Source organism: Pongo abelii, chromosome 19, assembly GCF_028885655.2.
Source record: "Pongo abelii isolate AG06213 chromosome 19, NHGRI_mPonAbe1-v2.0_pri, whole genome shotgun sequence".
Taxonomy (NCBI): Eukaryota; Metazoa; Chordata; class Mammalia; order Primates; family Hominidae; genus Pongo; species Pongo abelii.
Window position 1 is genome coordinate 1,579,307 of NC_072004.2, and position 24,624 is coordinate 1,603,930.

Consider the following 24,624-nt stretch of genomic DNA (forward strand, 5'->3'; position numbering starts at 1 on the left):
TCTTTATATATATATATTTTTTTCTTTGAGATGGAGTCTGGCTCTGTCGCCCAGGCTGGAGTGCAGTGGTACAATTTCAGCTCACTGCAAGCTCTGCCTCCCAGGTTCACGCCATTCTCCTGCCTCAACCTCCCGAGTAGCTGGGACTATAGGCGCCTGCCACCACGCCCAGCTAATTTTTTTTGTATTTTTAGTAGAGACGGAGTTTCACCGTGTTAGCCAGGATGGTCTCGATCTCCTGACCTTGTGATCCGCCCGCCTCGGCCTCCCAAAGTGCTGGGATTACAGGCTTGAGCCACCACACCCGGCCTCTTAATATTTTTTTTGAGATTTTGTCTCACACTATCACCTGGGCTGGAGTGCAGTGGAGCGATCTCGGCTCACCGCAACCTCCGCCTCCTGGGTTCAAGAGATTCTCCCGCCTCAGCCTCCCAAGTAGCTGGGATTACAGGCGCCCACCACCATGCCCGGCTAGTTTTTTATATTTTTAGTAAAGATGGGGTTTCACCATGTTGGCCAGGCTGGTCTCAAACTCCTGACATCAGGTGATCCACCCACCTCAGCCTCCCAAAGTGCTGGGATAACAGGCGTGAGCCACCGCGCCCAGCCAGCAAAACCTCTTTAACTTGTGTTCCATGGGCTCCTTTTCTGTGGATCAAAATCCTCCTGGGACCCTATACTGCAGGCCCTACAGGGGTGGGTGGTAAGTCCAACAAACAGGATTTCATCTTCTGGAGCTCCTGGATTTCATCGTCCCAAGGGCCACAGTGCAGCAACAGAGCCTCCTCAGCTTTCTGTATTGTGCTCAGGGCTTCGGGTACCGCAAACCTGAGCCAAGGGAGGTAAGAAGAGTTAGTTCACTGATTCGTGAGGCAAATGTTAAATGCGGGCCTACTCACACACCGTGAAGAATGTGAGATCATTTCTGTCATCAAGGATCCTACAATCTAGAACAGTAGGTAAGACACTGTCACAAACACGCTGCAAAACAAGAGTGTGAGAAAAAAGTTATAAAAGACAGCATAGAAGCCAGGATCCTGAGAACAAGAGGCAAATCTCAAAGCTTTTTTTTTTTTTTTTTTTTTTTTTTTGAGACAGAGTTTTCACTCTTGTCGCCCAGGTAGTGGTGCGACCTCAGCTCACTGCAACCTCCGCCTCCTGGGTTCAAGTGATTCTCCTGCCTCAACCTCCTGGGTAGCTGGATTACAGGCGTGAGCCACCACACCCGGCCTCAAAGTTTTCATCTGGTATTTACCACAGGTTTACATAGCAATTTTCATTTTAGGGTAACCATCTTAGGGCTGACCTCTGACCTAACTCTGCAGCCCTTTTCTCTCTCTCTGACCAAACAGAATGTCTCCATGTCTTGGGTATCAGGCCCACTCAGCACAGCCTTAGGTTGAAGCTTTAAGCACTTTCTCATAGCCACATACACCAAGGGCAGCTTTACCAGGGTTGGAGGTTCCACCCAGAAATCCTGAAACTGGGCCCTAAATGGTCTCAGTAGCAAAAGTGGATTTGGCATCAGCTCATCAGTGTGCTGTTCTTTCCTTTTAACCTTCAAAGTAGAACAGGGGATTTAAAACAAAAAACAAACAACAACAGCAAAAAAGCAGGGTTTCTCAACCCCGACGCTATTGACACTGTGGGCTGGATCCTTCTTTGCTGGGGCTGGTGGGGTGCACTGTCCTGTACACGGCAGGATGCATAGCAGCACCTCTGGCCTCTTTCCACTAGATGCACTAGATGCAGCAGCACCCCCCTTCCAAGTCATGACAATCCAAAATGTCTCCAGAGATCACTTGAGCCCTGGAGTTGCAGGAAGCAGTGAGCTGTGACCGAGCGACTGTACTCCAGCCGGGGCAAGACAGCAAGATCCCTTCTCCAAAAAAAAAAAAAAAAAAAAAAGTCTCCAGGCAGTGCCACATGTTGTCTGGGGGTAAAATCAGCCCTGGTTCAATCAAATGCTTTAAAAGGAACAGGATGCAGAGTAGGGAGAAGGCAGAGCGCCTGGAGCTGAGAGCGCTGGGAATGAGACAGCCGAGGGGGCCGTGACGAACCAGAGAACAACCGGAAGGAGCGCTATACTGGAGGGTGGGTGGGGCTGCCTGGCCAAATTCTCTCTGGGAAACTCACTTGAGATCTAAAAGCTTTCCCCGTATCTCCCAGGAGGAAATTCTCTTTTTTTTTGAGACGGAGTCTCGCTCTGTCACCCAGGCTACAGTGCAGTGGCGCGATCTTGGCTCACTGCAAGCTCCGCCTCCCAGGAGGAAATTCTAAAGCGTTATGTTTGTTAGCAAAACAGAAGGCAAAGATCTCTCCTAAAGAGGAAATAAAGAAGTTTCAACATGCTTTTAAAAACACCATAGAAAAAAAGTAATACCCAGAAGAGCCTAGGAAAGGAACAGTGTGTGCCCTGTGAAGTGGGAAAGGAACTCACCCATTGAAAAAGATCTGGGCCAGTTTGAAGAGCTCATGGCCCATTTCAACACTGGACGGCCCGTGGCGAACCTCCACCACGCGGAGACTCCTCTGTAGGTGGGTGGCTGCCTTTTGCCAGTCTCCTGTGAGAAGAGAAAAATCTTGTTCCAGAAAAGAACCACTGTCAACTGTGGATGCATATTTTCATGGTGAGGAAATGGAATGAGAGGGGGAGCAGCCTCAGTTACAGAGTGGGGGGTAACCAGGCAGACAAAGCCGGGGCCACGGCGAAGCACCCACGGCAGACTGTTCCTGACGCAGAACGTGAAGACTCATGCTGTACCTAAGGCAGCACAGGCCCGGGCCAGGCCATCCGCGATCTCTCCCACCAAGGCGTGTTCTGCCCACAGGAAGCTCTCGGCGTCACGCTGGCACCCCAACAGCTGCTGAACGGCTCGCTCTGTCAATGCAGAGGAAAGACATCTCACTATAGACAGAAGCCCAGTCCTAGGAATGAGAATCCAGGTCTCAAATCCTCTGAATCAGCTGGGCTGAATGTGGAAATTGCCCCTGGCCTCCCTGGGTTGTCACCAACCCACAATGTCTGTTCCAATAAAGCTGCTGTTTTCTTATGTTTTCTCTGTCAGTGGAGAAAGGCGCTAGGGGAGGCCTCCCCACATTGACCCTGGGTTTTCAACATCAACTTTCCAACTCGACCAACTCTACGTTCCACGTATGGCCGTGATTTCTCTTGACCCTGAAATCTAAGCTAAAGGTCAACTTTCATAAGTAGGGTAAATAAAAATCCCATGACGTCAAGCTCTAAGGCAGGGTTTTCAAGGGCAATGGGGAGCTCCGCAACTCTCTTTCTGACAAAAGCAAGACACTCCTATCAGCTGGGCTCATGCCCCACTGCTCTCTAGCAGAGACTAGCTCTGAGGAGGGAAGAACCGCCCTTCTAGGAAGTTACATCACTAGGCCCTGGAATTAAAATAAATGACACTCAACTTCTGGAACTGCACACAGCTCATGGATGTCAGCAATGACCCGTTAGTTGGCAGGGGTACTTCAACTTAGCAATCAGATGCAGAAGAAAACAACAGCCGAAATCACCTGGCCCCTTTTCAAGGGCTCCACAGTAACAGAGCTGGTCAGGGTTTGGACTCACTGGCCTATATAGCCATCTTGTGGCTGGCATGGGGATAATTACATCTAATTCTCCCATCAGTACTGAGTATCCTTGAGTCCAAAACGGTATCAGAACGAATAAAAGGGAAGGGGCTGGAGGACCAAAGCAGGGAGCCAGTCTCACCTAGTTCACCATCTCTGAGAAGCTTCTGGGCCACTCCGACCTGCTGCTGAAGGTCCTGTAACCGAGAGACCAGGTGGTCCCTGCTGACGGCGGATTCTGCACAAGATCTGCTGCCACAGTGCAACACGTCGTCTCCCTGTGGAAGTCAGTTTTCTCTTTATTCCAATGCCAGGGTCGGTTATCAACACCGCCTGTGCTTACATTACAGGATTGCTCCATAGTTTCTTACCTCACGGGGGAAGAGACTCCTGTAACAATACATTGTGACGAAAGCCTGAGTGAATTTGGTTTGATGGCAGCAATGGCGGCAATTCTAATGAAGTGTATCAGCAGTAGCTGATCCCACCTGAGATTTCGTTTTTGGAACAGAACTGGTATAGTGCACAATTTCTTTCCATTTCTATAGCCCCTCTCGTCGCTTTTTGGGGCTAGGACTTTAGATGACAAACATTTCTATTTTTGAGACAGAGTCTCGCTCTGTTGCCCAGGCTGGAGTGCAGTGGCACAATCTTGGCTCACTGCAAGCTCCGCCTCCTGGGTTCACGCCATTCTCCTGCCTCAGCCTCCCGAGTAGCTGGGACTACAGGCGCCCGCCACCACGCCCGGCTAAATTTTCGTGTTTTTTTTTTTTTTTAGTAGAGATGGGGTTTCACCGTGTAAGCCAGGATAGTCTCAATCTCCTGACCTCATGATCCGCCCGCCTCAGCCTCCCAAAGTGCTGGGATTACAGGCGTGAGCCACCACGCCCAGCCTTGATGACAAACTTTTCTAGTGGTTATGAAAAAGTCCTAAGAAAACCAATAGAAGGCCGGGTGTGGTGGCTCACGCCTGTAATCCCAGCACTTTGGGAGGGTGAGGCGGGTGGATCGTGAGGTCAGGAGATCGAGACCATCCTGGCTAACACGGTGAGACCCCGTCTCTACTAAAAATACAAAAAATTAGCCGGGCATGGTGGTGGCGGGCGCCTGTAGTCCCAGCTACTCAGGAGGCTGAGGCAGGAGAATGGCGAGAACACGGGAGGCGGAGCTTGCAGTGAGCCGAGACTGTACCACTGCACTCCAGCCTGGGTGACATGAGCAAGACTGTCTCACAAAAAAAAAAAAAAAAAAAAAAAAGAAAACCAATAGAAAGGCTGGGCGTGGTGGCTCACGCCTGTAATCCCAGCGCTTTGGGTGGCCGAGGCAGGTGGGTCGCTTGAGGCCAGGAGATCGAGACCAGCCTGGCCAACATGGAGAACATGGCCAACTCGTCTCTACTAAAAATACAAAGATTAGCTGGGCGTGGTGATGCATGCCTGTAATCTCAGCTACTGGGGAGGCTGAGGCAGCAGAATTGCTTGAATCTGGGAGGTTGAGGCTGTGGTAAGTGGAGATTGTGCCACTGCACTCACTCCAGCCTGGGTGATAGGGTGAGACCCCATCCCCCCCCCAAAAAAAAAGAAAAAAGAAAAAAAAAAAAGAAAACCATAGAAAAAGGTGCTAGGTATGATCGTCCTACATTTGACCTCGGGTCTTCAAGTTTAGCTTTCACACAACCAGCTCTGCATTTCACTCATGACTCCCCTCAGAAGAATACGGCACCTGTGGCAGAGGGGAAATCTCCGAGGTGGACATCTGCTGTGTTTCAAAGGCCAGTATCTATTTTCCCATTTGGCAACAGCAACCCAACCCAGTTTCTCATGAAGATCCCTCTCATCCTCAGTCCCATGGCTAGTGCCCTACAGCTGAGGGTGTGGCACGTGGCTCACATATGGCTCCTTCCTCTGGCCCAAATGGCTGGAGGAAAACTATGTCTAATTTTCCTCTAGCCACAGTTCTCAGGTCAATGAAACACAGTGTCATCTCTGCCCAGGCTGCTGTTAAGAGTGGCATGTGCTCTTATCCTCCTTGGCAGGAGATCCGCACGCTGGGCTGCTGGCAGCCATCCTGTAGGGAAGTCTGTCTGAGGATGGGCTAACACAGAGAAAATGAAGCTGAGAGGGGTGGACAGAAAGCCCCTGGATCAAGCTGTATCTTAAGCAGCCTTATCCTGGAATTTTTTTCTTAACATTTTTTTTTGGTAGAGACAGGGTCTTGCTATGTTGCCCAGGCTGGTCTTGAACTCCTGGCCTCCAAGTGATCCGCCCACCTCAGCCTCCCAAAGTGCTGGGATAATAGGCATGTGTCACTGTGCCCAGCCTATCCTGGGACTTTTCAATGACTGACTTGAGCAAATAAATTCCCAGTCTCCCCCAAATCCCAAACCAGTTCAGATGGGATCTTCTGTCCTTTACAAGGGAAACATTACTAAATTGAACCTTTCCCTGTGGTTTCTCTGGAGGGGGAACCAGTGTATGGGGATGACTGGCTAGAATGGAGGTGGTATTACTGGTCTTGGCACTTACAAGTCCCTGATGGCTTCCTCCTAAACACTGATCACCCTCGGGCTGGAAAACTGACCTCCAGGAAAAGTGGAGGAGAGAGAAGAGAAAATTACCTGCATGGGCGCTCCACAACTGTTGCAACAGAATGCTTCCCACCTGGGCTCTGCAGCCATCCTGTGTGCCTCAGTTTGACAAGCTGGACAGGCGCAGTCAAAGAAATACTGAGACCTCAGCTTCTGCTGCCTTTCGGCAACCCCCATCCGGCTCTTGTGAGGCCCTGGAAGGAGATCACCCTCAGCCAATATTGAAAGCAAGAGAGAGTCAAACACTACTTAAAAACCTTCAGCTTAGCAGAGGGTCTGGACAATTACTTATCATGTGACAGCTAACCTTTACTCAAATATTTGTGGAACTGGATACTAAAATAAGCTTCCAAGTTGCTGAGACAGGAAGAAAGATAAGCCAAGTTGTTCCTAGCCCATTTTCAGAATAGGAAGTTTATAGTGATTAAACAGCGAGACATAGTTTAGCCGCAATAGGGCCCTAGTACGAAGGCCCTTCCTTCCTTCCTTCCTCCCTTCCTTGTTTTTGGCCTAAGTGTTCACTGCCTCTTCCAGGAAGCAGACAGGAGACAGGTGAAGTCACATGCCTGGTGGCTTGCTGACTTGCGTCCCCCTGTCCTTTTGTCGGAGAAGGGCAGGACGGCAGTGTGGAGGGATGGCTCACCATAGCAGTGGAGAATCTCTTGCCCCTTTCTAATCCGCTGTGATGCCTGGATGGCGGCGACAGTGCTAATGAAGGACATGCTGGTGTTGGGGCTACAGGAGTGGTTCAGGAGGCTGACAACAGGGAAGATGCCTGTGGCAAGGCGCACCTGCCTGCTGTCGGTAACGATGCTCCCTTTAGATCCTGAAAGGGCAAGAGGAAAGAAGGAAAAAGGTGTCAGGACATGAGCCCCGGCCTCGCCCTCTATTCCTCAGAAGATGAGCTGGGCAGCTAGGCCTGCAGCCCGTGTGAGTCATGGCTCCACAGCCAGATCCAATATAAATCAGATGGAACATGACTCACGGCAAGCTCCGGTCCCCGGGAAGCAAAGTGGATGAACGCACACAAAGTCCACTGGAGTCCTGGAACCTAACGACTGTGTCTCTACACCACGAAATAGCCACAGATAAGAACTTATAAAAAAAGTAATAAAAAAGGGATGATGAGTAGGGAGCGTTCTAGATGGTTTCATAATGTTCTCACATAGAAACCAGAGCCCCTGTTGAGGTGACTTCCTAAAGACTTTTAGAGCCCAAGGGCTTTTGTTTATCTGGTCTTTGGTTGGTTAACAGAACAAGCGACCTAGTTACTACCCCAAACTATATATTTAAGCAGGCCAGGCACCAGGGCTCCTGCCTGAAATCCCGAGGCTCGGGCAGAAGAATTGCTTGAGCCCAGGAGTTCAAGGCCAGCCTGGACAACACAGCTAGATCTGGTCTCTAAAAAAAAAAAAATTAAAAAAATTAGCCAGCTGTGGTGGTGCACACCTGTAGTCCCAGCTACTCAGGAGGCTGAGGTGGGAGGATCAGCTGAGCCCTAGAGTGCGAGGCTGCAGTGAGCCAGGATCGCACCACTGCACTCTAGCCTGGGTGACAGAGCAGACCCTGTCTGAAGAAAAATAAATAAAAATTTAAAAAAAGTTTTACTGTAATTGTAACATTTCTTTATTATTATTTTTTCTTTTTTGGTCTTTTCAGGCCCATAGTTTACTTTAAAATTTTGTTCATTTTGGCCGGGCGCAGTGGGTCACGCCTGTAATCCCAGCACTTTGGGAGGCCGAGGCGGGCGGATCACAAGGGCAGGAGATCGAGACCATCCTGACTAACACGGTGAAACCCTGTCTCTACTAAAAACACAAAAAATCAGCCGGGTGTGGTGGTACATGCCTGTAGTTCCAGCTACTCGGGAGGCTGAGGCAGGAGAATCGCTTGAACCCGTGAGGCGGAGGTTGCAGTGAGCCAAGATCGCACCACTGCACTCCAGCCTGGACGACAAGAGTGAGACCCCGTCTCCCAAAAAAAAAAAAAAAAAAAAAAAAAAAATTTGTTCATTTCAGAAAAGAAAACATGGTGGATAACTAGCATTTTAAAAATCCACCTGTAACATTTCACTTAGCCAGAGGCTCTACCTGTGCTGGTTTTTGTCAAAGCCATCTGTCCTAGGAGTATGTACAGTAAAGATAACCTTGGGCATACAGAAACGCTTAAATTATGTTCAGTAGCCTCAGTTTAAGCATGAGGCAAATTGTGTTTCCAACAAAACAGGTTGGAAGATAAAAGATACCAGTATTTAAAAGGAAACATTCAGTTTTCTGGAAAACTGGAAAAAACCATCAAATGATTGTGATATCACTGAATATAGGCCAGGAATCTCAAAAAAAACACTCACCAGGCTGGGCATGGTGGCTCATGCCTGTAATCCCAGCACTTTGGGAGGCTGAGGCGGGCGGATCACCTGAGGTCAGAAGTTCGAGAGTAGCCTGGCCAAAATGGCAAAACCCTGTCTCTACTAAAAACACAAAAATTAGCTGGGCATGGTGGCATGTGCCTGTAGTCCCAGCTACTCGGGAGGCTGAGGTACGAGAATTGCTTGAATCCAGGAGGCGGAGGTTGCAGTGAGCCAAGATCACACTGCTGCACTCCAGCCTGGGTGACAGAGCAAAACTGTGTCTCGCAAAACAAAAAAAAGCAAATTCACCAAAGAAATAGTCTAGGTACAAATGTAATGGATAAAGAAAATATTAGGAACCATCACGTGAAAATGTTTTATAGGCCAGGCACAGAGGCTCAAGCCTGTAATCCCAGCACTTTGGGAGGCCGAGGCGGGTGGATCACTTGAGGTTAGGAGTTCAAGACCAGCTTGGCCAACATGGTGAACCCTCATCTCTACTAAAAATATAAAAACTTAGCTGAGCGTGGTGGCGTGCACCAGTAATCCCTGCTACTCGGGAGGCTGACGCAGGAGAATCGCTTGAAACTGGGAGGCAAAGGTTGCAGTGAGCCGAGATCGTACCACTGCACTCCAGCCTGAGTGACAGAGTGAGACTCTGTCTCCAAGAAAAAAAAAAAAAAAAAAAAGTTTTATAAAGGAAAACACTGAATACAGGAATAATGTTGTCAATTTTACTATCTGTTGCTAAGGAAAACAAGAATAGAACAAGTAAATACATTTCACAGGGAATCCAAATGACTCAATTCTAGTTAATAATTCTACAAATTGTATTAAAATCCTTCATCAGAGCTCCTCCTAAGTGCTTGTCCCATTCCCACCTTCTGGTATATGTGCTAATGAGCAGTGAAAACGCTAAAATAGGCAGGTGGCAGGAAGGAGCCGTCCAGGGCATGAACAATTTGTAGTCTGAATAATCAGCCTCTGCATAATTAAAAGTGGACTTGCATTGCCAACTACTGATAACTGGCAATCTATATTAGAACCGTTGCTAAAATTTTCCAGAAAAGAATGATCACACTACAGTGAGTAATGTCAGCTTTGTGAATTATTTATAGATTACCCTCTGACAGAAGTAGGCCCAGGAACCGTGTGGGTATTTATGTCAGAGTTGAATAGCTCTCTAATTATTTCTAAAAAATTGAGTATTGATTTTTAAAAATTACTCAGTATTTTGCATTAATCATCTATTAGTAGAGATAATAGAAAGTGAGAATATGTATGTACTTCATCAACCGAATTTAATCTGTGACATTTTGTATTAAAATAAAGAGGGAGTGATTCTATACCAAAAGGGTACCTTGCTAATATCCCTAGTGCGTTTCTTTTTATTTATTTTTGAGACGTAGTCTCGCTCTGTTGCCTAGGCTGGAACGCAGTGGCATGATCTCGTCTCACTGCAATCTCCGCCTCCTGCGTTCAAGCGATTCTCCTGCCTCAGCCTCCTGAGTAGCTGGGATTACAGGCACCCACCACCACACTCAGCTAATTTTTGTATTTTTAGTAGAGACGGGTTTCAGCATGTTAGTCAGGCTGGTCTCGAACTCCTGACCTCGTGATCCACCCACCTTGGCCTCCCAAAGTGCTGGCCAAGCCATGGCCATCCCTAGTGCATTTAAACTGGGATTCAAGTAAAGAAAAAAGATTCATGCCGGGCGCGGTGGCTCACGTCTGTAATCCCAGCACTTTGGGAGGCCCAGGCGGGTGGATCATGAGGTCAGGAGATCGAGACCATCCTGGCTAACACGGTGAAACCCCGTCTCTACTAAAAATACAAAAAAATTAGCTGGGCATGGTGGTGGGCGCCTGTAGTCCCAGCTACTCGGGAGGCTGAGGCAGGAGAATGGAGTGAACCCGGGAGGTGGAGTTTGCATTGAGCCAAGATGGCGCCACTGCACTCCAGCCTGGGCGACGGAACCCTGTCTCAAAGAAAAAAAAAAAAAAAAAAAAAAAAGATAGATTCCTTCATTGCTGAAGAGTGAAAGCAATGGGCAGTGAATTGATGGGAAGTGACAGGACAGAGAACCCCAATAAAACCTTGTCAGGACAGGAATCCCGATAGATCCTAAATGTGCCATTCCCACTGAGACAGAACCACATGTGTCACGGTCTAGAAAATCTTCAGTGGCCAGTTCTGTCCCTTGAGATAAGCCCTAGTGAGAGGTTTCTGGGGAATTTTGATTAAATAGGATTTATGCAAAGATAATAACATACATTTTCATAGGTTTTTGTCAAAGTCTATCCTAGTTAACACTTTAATCCTAGGATACTAATGAAACAGCTGCTAATGAAACTCAATGAGAACACTAAATTGGGAGGCGTTGGAACCCCAAAGAAATAATAAAAAGGGATATAACAAGATTAGAAATATGAGCAGACTAAAACAAAATGAGATGAAATTTAAAAATGAAAGTGAACCTTGCTGGTGGGCGTGTCAGTGGAACTTTCCTGGAGGGCACTTTCGCAAGCTGTATCAAGTGCCTTAAAAATGTTCATAGAAAAGTACTCTTATCATTTGAGTTATCTTTATTATTAAAAAAACTAACTGAGGCCGGGCACAGTGGCTCACACCTGTAATCCCAGCACTTTGGGAGGCAGAGGTGGGAGGATCGCTTGAGCCCAGGAGTTTGAGGTTACAGTGAGCTACGATCGCCCCACTGCACTCCAGCCTAAGTGACAGAGTGAGACCCTGTCTCAAAAACAAACAAAAAACCACTAATTGAAATTACAAAAGGAATATGTGGTAGTCAGAAAAAAATTTAAAAATTGAACATTACAGAGAAAATGACAGTCGCTTGTAATGCCATCAGGCAGATATAACATGTTGTCTTTAAATCCTAACCTAAAATGCAATTTTTTCTTTTTTTGAGACGGGGTCTCACTCTGTCGCCCAGGCTGGAGTGAGTGCACGCGCGTGATCTTGGCTCGGTGCAAGCTCTGCCTCCCGGGTTCACACCATTCTCCTGCCTCAGCCTCCAGAGTAGCTGGGACTACAGGCACCCGCAACCACACCCGGCTAATTTTGTGTATTTTTAGTAGAGACGGGGTTTCACCGTGTTAGCCAGGATGGTCTCGATCTCCTGACCTCGTGATTCGCCCACTTCGGCCTCCTAAAGTGCTGGGATTACAGGCGTGAGCCACCACGCCCGGCCTCAAATGCATTTTAGAATTAAAAATACAGGTCGGGCGTGGTGGCTCACCCCTCTAATCCCAGCACTTTGGGAGGCCGAGGCAGGAGGATCACTTGAGCTCAGGAGTGTGAGACCAGCCGGGGCAATGTGGCAAAACCCTGTCTCTACAAAAAATAGAAAAGTTAGCCCGGTGTGGTGGTGCACACCTGAGCTCAGCTACTTGGGTGCCTGAGGAGGGAGGATCACTTGAACCCTGGAGGTCGAGGCTTCGGTGAGCTGAGATCATGCCACTGCACTCCAGCCTGGGCAACAGACAGAGACCGTCTCAAAAAACAAAAACAAAACCAATAAAACAACTCTGCTGCTGTGACAGACCAACAAGGGTATCTGGTTTTAATTACTAGAGAGAGGTTAGAGAGTGACCGTTTTTATTTATCACTATCTACTTCGATACAGTGCTTGCTCACGTGTGCTTTTAACAGCTGTACTGAGATAGAATCCATCTACCGTAAAATTCACTTAAGTGTACAATTCAGTGCTTTTTTGGGGGGAAATTTACATGACTGGGCAAACATTACCACAACCCGGCTTTAGATTTTCATCATTATGCATGTTTTTATTTTTATCTTGCTATTTTTTAGACAGGGTCTCACTCTGTTGCAATGGGGTGATCTCAGCTCACTGCGGCCTCGTCTTCCTGGGCCCAAGCCGTTGTTCCACCTCAGACTCCCGGGTAGCTGCGACCACAAGCGCGCACCACCATGCTCAGCTAATTTTTGTATTTTTGTAGACACAGAGTTTAGCCATGTTGCCCTGGGTGGTCTCTAACTCCTGGGCTCAAGTAATCCTCCCACCTCAGCCTTCCAAAGTGCTGGGATTACAGGTGTGAGCCACTGTGCCTGGCCGCTATGCATATTTTTAAAAGTTGATTTTAAGAGCTGTATAGTTGCTAGAGATATTCCCTCATTTTGTCCATTTACATCTTAATTTTTGTTTATGAGATTTTTTTGGGGGGATTGTTAAAACAATGACAATTTCATTTGTTCACAACTCTGTACCCCAGCAGTTTTGGCTCAGCTCAGTTGAATATTTTTTTTTTTTTCTGCTGGTTTTGCCTGGGGCTGACTCACATGACTGCATTCCTGGGGCACGTGGTCTTTTATCCTCAAGGAAGCCAGCCCAGGCTTGTTCACAGGGCTAGGCTATCACTCCAAGACAGTGACAGTGGAGGCAATTAAGGCTTACACTCAAAAGTTACATAAGGTCACTTCTGTCTATGGGTCAAAGCAAGTTACAGAGCTAGCCCAAATTCAAGGGGAAGGGAAAAAATCTCCACTTCTTGACAAGAGAAGCAGCAATGTCAAGCTGCAAAGAGGCAACTTATAGGGATGGGAGAAACTGTGGTCATGTTTGCTACCAGCCTTCCGCAGAGGCTCTGAGGTTTATCCAGTCTCATCATGCCCGTGATGACACTGAGATACACAGAGGTTCAGGAGATTAGCTCTTCTGCCTCTCAGCGAAGTGTTTTTTTTTGAGAGGAAGTTTCGCTCTTGTTGCCCAGGCTGGTGTACAGTGGTGCGATCTCAGCTCACTGCAACCTCCACCTCCCAGATTCAAGCGATTCTCCTGCCTTGGCCTCCTGAGTGGCTGGGACTACAGGCGTCCACCACCACGCCTGGCTAATTTTCTTTTTCTTTTTTTTTTTTTTTGATATGGAGTCTCGCTCTGTCACTCAGGCTGGAGTACAGTGGTGCAATCTCGGCTCACTGCAGCCTCTGCCTCCCGGGTTCACGCCAGTCTCCTGCCTCAGCTTCCCAAGTAGCTGGGACTACAGGCACCCACCAACACATCAGGCTATTTTTTTTTTTTTTTTTGTATTTTTAGTAGTGATGGGGTTTCACCCTGTTAGCCAGGATGGACACGATCTCCTGACCTCGTGATCCGCCCGCCTCAGCCTCCCAAAGTGCTGGGATTACAGGCGTGAGCCACCGCGCCCAGCCATCCTTTATCTTCCTAACCAATTATGGTGTTCTTCATATTTGGTACCTAAGTGGTTAAATCTAGCTATCTTTTAATTACCTAAATTTGATATTCTATAGTATTTTAAAAAGCCTCTCCCACCCTGACTACATAAATGTTCACTTACCTTTAACTAGATAATTGATGGTTTAACTCTTTAATATTTAAGTTGTTAATGATTTGGAAAAGACTCTAATCCTTTTGGGGGGGCTGTCATCAGTTTCCAGTTGTTTTTCATTTTGTAGCTTTAATGCTGGTATGAAATCTGACAGTACCAAGACCTTTCAGTTCTCTTTTTTTTTTTTTTTTTTTAAAAAAAGGCTATTCTCACCCATTTATTCAAGATGAATTTAGAACGTTGTCAAGTTCCCAGAAAAACTCAACTGTGATTCTGTTTGAAATGGTATGAAACTGATTAGGTTAATGCAGGAAACTCAAAGTTTTCAGTCTTTCCATTAAGAACATAGCATGTCTGTGTGGTTACCGAGGCCGTCTTTCATATCCCTCCAAATTAAAATACCTTTGCCTTTCTGGGAGAAACTCTTCTTGGTTATGTATTATTATTCCTTCAATAAACTGCTAGATGTGATACCGCAGTGGTTTATCCAGGGTTTCTACATCTACATTCACAAGTGAGACTGGTCTCTAGCTTTTATCACCGGCTTTCTAAAATGACTGGGAGAGTTCTAGGTTACCCCACAGGCTGGAGCAGTTTACACAGTACAGAAATGGGCTGTTCTCTGTTTGTTGTTGTTCCCAGTGGTGGGGTCTTGCTATGTTGCCCAGGCTGGTCTCAAACTCCAGGGCTCAAGTGTTTCTCCTGCCTCAGCCCTTCCTCCCTTCCTCCCTTTCTCTCTTTCCTTCTTTCTTTCTATGTATCTATCTATGTATCTATGTATCTATGTATCTATCTATCTATCTATCTATCTATCTATCTATCTATCTATCTATCTAATCTATCTATCTATCGAGACTTGCTCTGTCGCCCAGGCTGGAGTGCAGCAGCACGATCTCAGCTCACTACAACCTCTACCTTCCAGGTTCAAGCAATTCTCATCCCGTGTAGCTGGGATTACAGGCACCTGCCATCACGCACGGCTAATTTTTGTATTTTTAGTAGAGACGGGTTTCACCATGTTGGCCAGGCTGGTCTCAAACTCCTGACCTCAGGTGATCCACCTGCCTCAGCCTCCCAAAGTGTTGGGATTACAGGCGTGTGCCACCATGCCCAGCTAATTTTTAGAATTTTTTGTAGAGATGGGCTCTTGCTGTGTTGCCCAGACTGGTCTCCAACTCCTGGGCTCAAGCAATTCTCCCACCTTAGCCTCCCAAAGTGCTGGGACTGTAGGCGTGAGTCACTGTGCTTGGCTTTCATCTGTTCTTGAGAAATGTTTTTTTCTTTTTTGAATTATGGTTAAATATGTTCCTTAAATTTTTAAAGAATTCACATGGAAACAAAAGGATCTGGCTTATTTTTATGGAAATATTTCGCATAACTTGACCCTTCTATAATTACTGGTTTTTTGAAGTGTTTTCCTCCTTCTGGGACAATTTAGGCCACTTTTTTTTCTTTTTTTTAAAATTATTATTATTATTTTTAACAGGCAGGGTCTCATTATGTTGCCCAGGCTGGTCTCAAGCTCCTGGACTCATGCAATTCTCTCACTTCGGTCTTCCAAAGTGGTAGGATTACAGGAGTGAGCCCCCATGCCTGGCTCATTTTTTTTTTTTTAAATTTAATCCCAAGAGGGGATCTTGCTCTGACACCCAGGCTGGGGTCCAGCGGCATGGTCATAGCTCACTGCAGCCTTGAACTCGGGCTCAAGCCATCCTCCCGAGCCAACCTCCTGAGTAGCTGGGACTACAGGTGCATACCACCATGACTGGCCTTTTTATTTTACATTTTGTAGAGATGGGGGTCTCTCTCTGTTGCCCAGACTGATCTCAAACTTGTAGCTTCAAGCGGTCCTCCTTCCTCAATTCCTAAACTATTGGGATTACAGGTGTGAGCCACAGTGCCTGGCTTTTTTTTTTTTTTTTTTTTTTTTTTTTTTTTATGAGACGGAGTCTTGCTCTGTCGCCCAGGCAGGATTGCAGTGGCACAATGTCGGCTCACTGCAACCTCTGCTTTCTGGGTTCAAGCGATTCTCCTGCCTCAGCCTCCCGAGTAGCTGGGACTACAGGCGCCCGCCACCACGTCTGGCTAATTTTTGTATTTTTAGTAGAGACGGGGTTTCACCATGTTGCCCAGAGTGGTCTTGAACTCCTGACCTCAGGTGATCCACCTGCCTTAGCCTCCCAAAGTGCTGGGATGACAGGCGTGAGCCACTGTGCCTGGCCTGTGAGCTGTTTTTTTTTTTTTTTTTTTTTTTTTTTAAGTATTTTCCTCTAGAACTATGGGAAAGTTATACAATCATTTTAAAATTTAATAGTATAGTGGTACCACTGTGTGAATAAGTGTTTTTAATGTTAAAAAATCAGAAAAGTTCAAAGAAGAAAGTAGCAATCACCTGTATTTCCACTTTCAGAATTAATCACTGTTAAGATTTTGGTATTTTTGATTCTATTGTTTCTTCTATGTATATATTTTTAAAACATTACATAAACAATAAATTATGCATAAAACATTAGAACCTCATAGATAAAGCCGATGTCTCCAAACCGCTTTCCATGACCCCAAGTAACCAGTATTACGCTATGTATCTATTCTTCCAGTTTTTATTAGCCACAGAATAAGCACGTATTTTTCTTTTTTTCTTTTTGAGACAGGGTCTCTCTCTGTTGCCCAGGCTCTAGTGCAGTGGCGCAACTCATGTCTCACTGAAGCCTCGAACTCCTAGGCTCAAGCAATCCTCCTGCCTCAGCTTCCCAAGTAGCTGGGACCACAGGCACATGCCACCATGCCTGGCTATTTTTTTTTTTTTTTTTGTAGAGATGGGTCTTGCTGTGTTGCCCAGGATGGTCTCAAATTCCTGGACTCAAGCAATCCGCCCACCTCAGCCTCCCAAAGTGCTGAGATTAAAGGTGTGAGCCACTGCTGCTGGCTTCAGGTATTCTTTTTTTTTTTTTGAGATGGAGTCTCCCTCTGTCACCAGGCTGGAGTGCAGTGGCGCGATCTCAGCTCACTGCAACCCCCACCTCCCAGGTTCAAGCAATTCTCCTGCCTCAGCCTCCCGAGTAGCTACGACTACAGGCGCCCGCTGCCATGCCCAGCTAATTTTTGTATTTTTAGTAGAGATGGGATTTCACCACATTGGCCAGGATGGTCTTGATCTCTTGACCTCAAGATCCACCCGCCTTGCCTCCCAAAGTGCTGGGATAATAGGTATGAGCCACCGCGCCTGGCCCTATTAAGTATTTTAAAGGCAAGATATAGAATCAAGAGTTGGTAACTTTCTGCCATTTAATTGGGAAGTCCCATATATTTTTATGTTCAGAAAAACAGAACAAAATAAGTATATTAAAAAATGCAAGTGAATGCACCCAAAGGAAAAGCTAATTCTGGAAAAACACTCAGCAGCTATATTTTAGACGGTAGCAAAGGCTCAAAGAAGCAAAGGAGGGCAGAGGAAAACACAGGCTAACTTGAAATGTGATTTAGTAGTATCATGGGACCAGGCCAGTCCTATTTTTAGATGTTCCACAAGCTTCAGGATGGGGAAGAGAATCTTGGCCAAAACATGTCTACTGAGATACCATATAACTTGCCTGCTGAATTAAAATTAAACATAAACATGCACACCAAAATAGGCTGACAAATTCTAGATGACCTAATGTGAGAAGATCAAATGAGCTAAGCATGTAGAGTTTAGTGAAGCCACATTTAATATTCATCTGTCTATAAAAACTCGGTTTAGCTAACACCTGGTTTCCTCCCTCTCAAGAGAGTTAATTGAAAAAATTAAGAAAAGTATAATGAACGGATTGAGTCAAAAAACATTTTCTGCTAAAATGAAGATAATAAAATAGAAAGACTGCAAATGCCACTTTTCTAATAATAGTTGTATCTGTTGTCAGTACAGTCACACTGGAGATGTCAAGCTGGATCATGACTCTCAGCACATCCAACCTTCCCATCTATCTTAAGTAGTGTTATCTATAGGCTCCAGTTCAGGAAAGCAGGGCTGAGCCAGCTCGTCTGTGTTTAGAGGTGGCCCCTTGAGGTTTGGCCACCTGATCAAAGGACAGGCACCATATAGGCTGGCAGCTTCTGCTGCAGTGTGGGGTGGAAGGCTGCGCTGGGCTGGGTTCCTCTCTTGGAAATTTAGAAGAGTGGGAAATATTTATTAATTGGAAAGAGAAGACAGAGAGTAGCTGAGTGAGTTAAGGGTCTGATACCTGGCTGGGCGCGGTGGCTCACGCCTGTAATCCCAGCACTTTGGGAGGCCGAGGTGGGTGGATCACCTGAGGTCAGGAGTTCGAGACCAGCCTGGCCAACATGGTAAAACCCCATCTCTACTAAAAATACAAAAATTAGCTGGGCGTGGTGGTGCACGCCTGTAATCCCAGCTACTCGGGAGGCTGGGGCAGGAGAATCGCTTGAACCTGGCAGATGGAGGTTGCAGTGAGCCGAGATTGCGCCACTGCACTCCAGCCTGGGTGACAGGGCAACACTCCATCTCAGAAAAAAAAAGAAAAAAAAAGACTGATACCTTACCCAACTACTGGGCCTCTTCTTTCTGCAGTCTGGTTTGACTATTATTTCTGCCCTTCCTAAGGAGAAACTATATAGCTTTCTCTGGAATCTTGTGCATGTATTTTTTTTTTTTCTTGAGACAGGGTTTCACCCAGGCTAGAGTGCAGCGGTGTGATCATGGCTCACTGCAACCTCCTGGGCTGAAGTGATTCTCCTGCCTCAGCCTTCTGGGTTCAAGCGATTCTCCTGCCTCAGCCTCCCAAGTAGCTGGGATTACAGGCGCACACCACTGTACCCGGCTAATTTTTGTATTTTGTCATGTTGCCCAGGCTAGTTTCGAACTCTGGAGCTCAAGTAAGTGATTTGGCCCACCCTGGCCTCCCAAAGTGCTGGGATTACAGGCGTGAGCCACTGCATCAGGCCTTTTGTGTATGTACCTTATAAGAAACTTGCTATTACTATTTATTTAAGACAGTTTTCCTTCATAACCAAAAAAATTCGGGTTGAGTGCAGTGGTTCACACCTGTAATCCCAGCACTTGGGGAGGCTGAGGCGGGAGGATTGCTTGAGCCCAGGAGTTCAAGACCAGCCTGGGCCACATAGCAAATCCTCATCTCTATTAAAAAAATTTAAAAAGGCTGGGTGCAGTAGCTCATGCCTGTAATCTCAGCACTTTGGGAGGCCAAAGCAGGTGGATCACCTGAAGCCAGGAGTTCAAGTCCCACCTGGCCAACATGGCAAAACCCCGTCTCTACTAACAACACAAAAAAATTAGCCAGGTGTGGTGGCACGTGCCTGTAATCTCAGCTACTTGGGAGGCTGAACACAAGAATCATTTGAACCTGGTAGGCGGAGGCTGCAGTGAGCCGAGACTGCGCCACTGCACTCCAGCCTGAGAGAGAGCAAGACTCCGTCTCAAAAAAAAAAAAAATTTTTTTTTTCAGCAATATGGACTTTTTAAAGAATTTTAAAAGAATTTTTACAAACATAGCTTTACACAACTCTGTAAAGTTAGCTGGGATAAAATTACCCATTTTACAGATGAGAAACTGAGGCAGAACGGAATCATATATTTTTCTTTTTTGAGACGGAGTCTCGCTCTGTCGCCAGGCAGGAGTGCAGTGGCATGATCTCAGCTCACTGCAACCTCTGCCTCCCAGGTTCAGGTGATTCTCCTGTCTTAGCCTCCCGAGTAGCTGGGACTACAGGCGTGCACCACCATGCCCAGCTAATTTTTTTATTTTTATTTTTAGTAGAGATGGGGTTTCACCATGTTGGCCAGGATGGTCTTGATCTCTGGACCTTGTGATCTGCCCACCTCGGCCTCCCAAAGTGCTGGGATTATAGGAGTGGGCCACCGCGCCTGGCGGGATCAAATAATTTAAGGTTATATAGCTTCTTAATGGCACTGACAATAAACAAGACAGCTTAGTGATCCCATTAGCTCACTGATTTGTTTGAATCCTATTTTCCTTTGGAATTCTTTCTTCTCAAACACCTGCTCCATCAAGAACAATACTGAAAAGCAGGAACATCAGGTTCCCTCTTACCTGTGTGTTGTACGGTGGTCATCCCCTGAGCGTCAGTTTCCCCCTTACCTGTGTGTTGTATGGTGGTCATTGCCTGAGCATTACACTGAAGCTGTAACATGTGTCTCAGCATTGCCACTCCCCAAATAGTCACGTCAGGACACAACTCAGGTGTCACTGCTGCTTGAAGCTGAGAGGAATTCACACTCCTCTCAGTTGGGATGGCCTGGAAACTGGCTGCTTCTAGCTGTCTGCACAGTGCAGAAACACAGAGAGCACAGAGGAATTTGTGCTCTGGGCTATGGTTTTCAGTGTGGGGCAAAAGGTTGAAGACAGCATTATAATTATTTTCATACTTCCCATTAATATCGCATCCAGGAATTGGGGTCTCAATGATGTTGCCACTTTTCTCACTCTCCCCTAGGCCATAATTAAGTGTCTTGACCTGATTGTTGCTTTCAGGTAAACAGATGTCCTTGTTACTAATCTTATCACAAACCTTCGTTATGATTTTGCGAACATCCTCAAATCCCACCAAAAGAGTCAACCTCAGGGCAATGTGGCAAAAGACACCCAGTGTGAGAAGCAGCCCCCCCAGAGGACATTCTGTCCTGTGGTAGAGCTCCCAGGCCTGCTGCAAACACTCCTGGCTGCAATACTTGGCATAACTGCATCCGTCACACGGAACTGTGGCCAAAGTGTGCTTCAAACATCGGTGACAATAGAGGTCCCCATTGGTGACTCTGGTGTCCCATTTGCTGTCTAGGCCGTGATGCGGCGGTGGCAGTTCTCCTGGGTTGAGAACACTCACAAAAGCATCCTCCTTCACCAGGAGCTCTCCTGGGAGAATATCTTTTGTGGCAACGAGATAGCGACCTTTTAAAGGATCTATGCATAAGCCAACGGATGACGAGGCACTGGAAAGTTGTTCATTCTCCTCCCTTAGCGCTGCATCCTCAAGGGTTTTGGCCAGAGCTGCTGGGAAGGTTTCTGTGAGTTTGTCCTTTTCTTGTACCTTCATTTTCAGATGATGGAGGTTTCTCTGCAGAGTCTGAGGGCGGACATTGGCTAGGGTTGGTGTGGCTGTGAAGTTCCTTTCAAGATCACTGATGGTCTGGCTTGCCTCCTGCAGTCTCCCCAGGGCCACCAGACATTCTGCTTTACGTAACATGATCTTGGGTTGCAACCTTTCTGGATACCCATGCGTCTGTGCTCTGTTAATGTCTTTAAGACATGTCTGAAAACAGAAGGAAAATCCCACAATGACCCTTGGTCCCTATTCTTCAATGTTTACTGAAAACGTTTCCAAAAATCTACGGGAAAGTTAAGGATTATTAAAAATGGAACAATTACAACCATATGCTTATTTAAATCATATAGTTCTGTGTGATCCTTTGAGTGACTAGCAATACTTGTTGAGGATATTGTTATGCTTAATGTTTTTGGATTAAATATTTTTTCTTTTTCTTTTTTTTTTTTTGAGATGGAGTCTCGCTCTGTCGCCCAGGCTGGATTGCAGTGGTGCGACCTTGGCTCACTGCAAGCTCCACCTCCCAGGTTCACGCCATTCTCCTGCCTCAGCCTCCCGAGTAGCTGGGACTACAGGCACCCGCCACCACGCCCAGCTAATTTTTTTTGTATTTTTAGTAGAGATGGGGTTTCACCATGTTAGCCAGTATGGTTTCGATCTCCTGACCTCGTGATCCACCCACCTCAGCCTCCCAAAGTACTGGGAACACAGGCGTGAGCCACTGCGCCCAGCCCCTGGATTAAATATTTCTATTTTTTAAGGAAAAAGAAGTCTTATGAGTAGAAGAATTATAGTATGGTGACTAACAGGCAGGCTTTGGAAAAAAAAAAAAAAAAAAAAAAGAGGCAGGCTTTGAGTCCAAGCAGACCTGCATTCAAATACACTCTGCTGGCCCAGCGTGGTGGCTCATGCCTGTAACCCCAGCACTTTAGGAGGCCGAGGCGAGTGGATCACGACGTCAGGTGATCGAGACCATCCTGGCTAACGTGGTGAAACCCCATCTCTACTAAAAACATAAAAAATTAGCTGGGTTTGGTGGCATGTGCCTGTAGTCCCAGCTACTCAGCAGGCTGAGGCAGAAGAATCGCTTGAACCGCGGAGGCTGAGGTTGCAGTGAGCCGAGATCATGCCACTGAACTCCAGCCTGGGTGACAGAGCAAGACCCTGTCTCAAAAACAAACAAACAAACAAAAAACCAAATACAGTCTGCCTCTTACTAGCCACATGACCTTGTTCAATCGACTTAATTTCTCAGTGTCATAATTTTATCTAAAAAACAGGGATAATAATATCTCCCAGTGTTGTTTTAAGGATAAAAGGAAATAATATATCTAACATGCCAAAAGGAGCACCTGGAACACAGTATGTGCTCAATAAATGATAATCATTATTATAAGAAGGAAAACATTTGGGCATGGTGGCTCACGCCTGTAATCCCAGCATTATGGGAGACCGAGGTGGGCGGATCACTTGAGTCCAGGAGTTCAAGACTAACCTGGACAACACAGATGAGACCCTGGGCTCTATGAAAAAATTAAAAAATTAGCCAGGCCTGGTGGCACACACCTGTAGTCCTAGCTACTCAAGAGACTAAAGCAGGAAGATTGCTTGAGCCCAGGAGTTTGAGGTTACAGTTAGCTATGATCGAGTCACTGCACTTCAGCCTGGGTAACAGAGACCCTGTCTCAAAAAAAATAAAAAAATTAACAAAAAAAAAAAAAAAAAAAAAAGGGAAAACAGAAACAATCAATATAGAAAAGTTATAAAGGGTCCAATGTATTGCAAGTTCTTCTTCCTAATCATTGGCCTCAGTAGTCCAGGACTTTCTTGTTTAGGGTCTAGAGTTAGATTCCTGCTTTTCTCTTTTAGTCTGAAGTGCAGTAAGTGTGGACTTCTTACTATTCCAATAGTTCTGAACTCTAGGGTATACTTTGAATTTTTGTAGAATGCTGAAACAGATGTATCAAAATGGCATTTTAGAGCTTGTCCTTAGACCTCTCTAATACAAATTCCAGATGCCTCAGAGGTATCCTCCTAAAACATTAATCCAATTTTGGTCACTTTCTGTTTTAAAAACTTCACTGACATGGCCGGGAGCAGTGGCTCACGCCTGTAATCCCAGCACTTTGGGAGGCCGAGGCGGGAGGATCACAAGGTCAGGAGTTTGAGACCAGTTTGACCAACATGGTGAAACGCCATCTCTACTAAAAATACAAAAATTAGCCAGGCATGGTGGTGCATGCCTGTAGTCCCAGCTACTCAGAAGCTGAGGCAGGAGAATCGTTGAACCCGGGAGGTGGAGGTTGCAGCGAGCAGAGATCACGCCACTGCACTGCAGCCTGGGCAACAGAGCGAGACAGTGTCTCAAAAAAACAAAACAATACAAAACAAAAACTCCACTGACACAGTCCTCGACTTCTCTGTTGCCACAATTAGGGGATGAGAAGAATGTCATTCACAGAAAGCTGACCCCACAGGCAGACAAGGGCTGTTCAAGGTAGGTTTTCCTTTTGCACTCACGACACTTATGAAGGCTGAGCTATATTACTAGAGGGATAATCTTAAACATACTCTACTTATTTAAAGCAGCAAACAGTATACTTTGCAAACACTTGGAACCTTAAGTAGGTCACCTGTGATCAGTGAAATGACTCAGGAGAAAGAGCAAGTTCAGTTAGATTTTTTTTTTTTTTTTTTTGAGACAGAGTCTTGCTCTGTTGTCAGGCTGGAGTGCAGTGGTGCGATCTGGGCTCACTGCAACCTCTGCTTCCTGGGTTCAAGTGATACTCCTGCCTCAGCCTCCCAAGTAGCTGTGACTACAGGCGCCTGCCACCATGCCCAGTTCATTTTTTGTATTTTTAGTAGAGATGCGGTTTCATCATTTTGGCCAGGATAGTCCGGATGGTCTTGAACTCCAGACCTCGTGATCCGCCCTCCTCAGCCTCCCAAAGTGCTGCGATTACAGGCGTGAGCCACTGTGCCTGGCCTAGTACATTTTTTTGAGATAGAGTCTCACTCTGTCACCCAGGCTGGAGTGCAGTGGCGCAATCTCGGCTCACTGTAACCTCTACCTCCTGAGTTCAAGCGATTCTCCTGCCTCAGCCTCCTGAGTAGCTGGAACTACAGATGCATGCCGCTACACCCGGCTAATTTTTATCCCTGTATTTTTAGTAGAGACAGGGTTTCACCGTGTTGGCCAGACTGGTCTTGAACTCTTGACCTCAGGTGATCCGCCTGCCTGGACCTCCCAAAGTGCTGAGATTACAGGCATGAGCGCCCGGCCCGACTTTATGTAGATATTAATGTGCTTCCAATTCAACCAATAGCAGCATGACCTGATTTTAGTGTTCTATGGAAGAAGCAGAGATGAAGGTCTAAGTCCTCCAGTAAAAGCCCTCCGGATCCTCTCCACTCACACCAGGTATCCTGATACTCACCTCATACTCACCCAGGTGGAAGAGGGCTGCCGAGCGGTTAGCATAACACAGTGACATGTCCTCAGTGTTAGGCCTTGAATGTGACACTCCCTGCAAAACAATGAACTGGTTAAAAGTATAAATGGAAACCAGCATCTCTGAAGAACATTTTTCAGATATTCTGGGCTCTAGTACTGAAGACTGTGTGAAACTGGGAAAGTTACTGAACCTCTTTGTGCTTCAGCTTATCTTTTAACTACCTGAGAGCAAAGCTG

The 24,624-nt window shown here is 46.4% G+C and overlaps 1 protein-coding gene across 1 annotated transcript in view; it reads right to left on the reverse strand.

Annotated features, from left to right (window-relative positions):
* SMYD4 (SET and MYND domain containing 4) overlaps nucleotides 1–24,624 on the reverse strand; it is a gene marked incomplete at its 5' end in the record, with an annotated part of 49,839 nt that continues 25,215 nt past the window's right edge. The window contains 8 exon segments of the mRNA NM_001134122.1: nucleotides 1–828; nucleotides 2,441–2,564; nucleotides 2,765–2,881; nucleotides 3,734–3,869; nucleotides 6,209–6,372; nucleotides 6,822–7,004; nucleotides 19,973–21,140; nucleotides 24,371–24,460. Of these exon segments, the coding sequence (NP_001127594.1) occupies nucleotides 675–828; nucleotides 2,441–2,564; nucleotides 2,765–2,881; nucleotides 3,734–3,869; nucleotides 6,209–6,372; nucleotides 6,822–7,004; nucleotides 19,973–21,140; nucleotides 24,371–24,460 (2,136 nt within the window). The 3' untranslated portion in view covers nucleotides 1–674.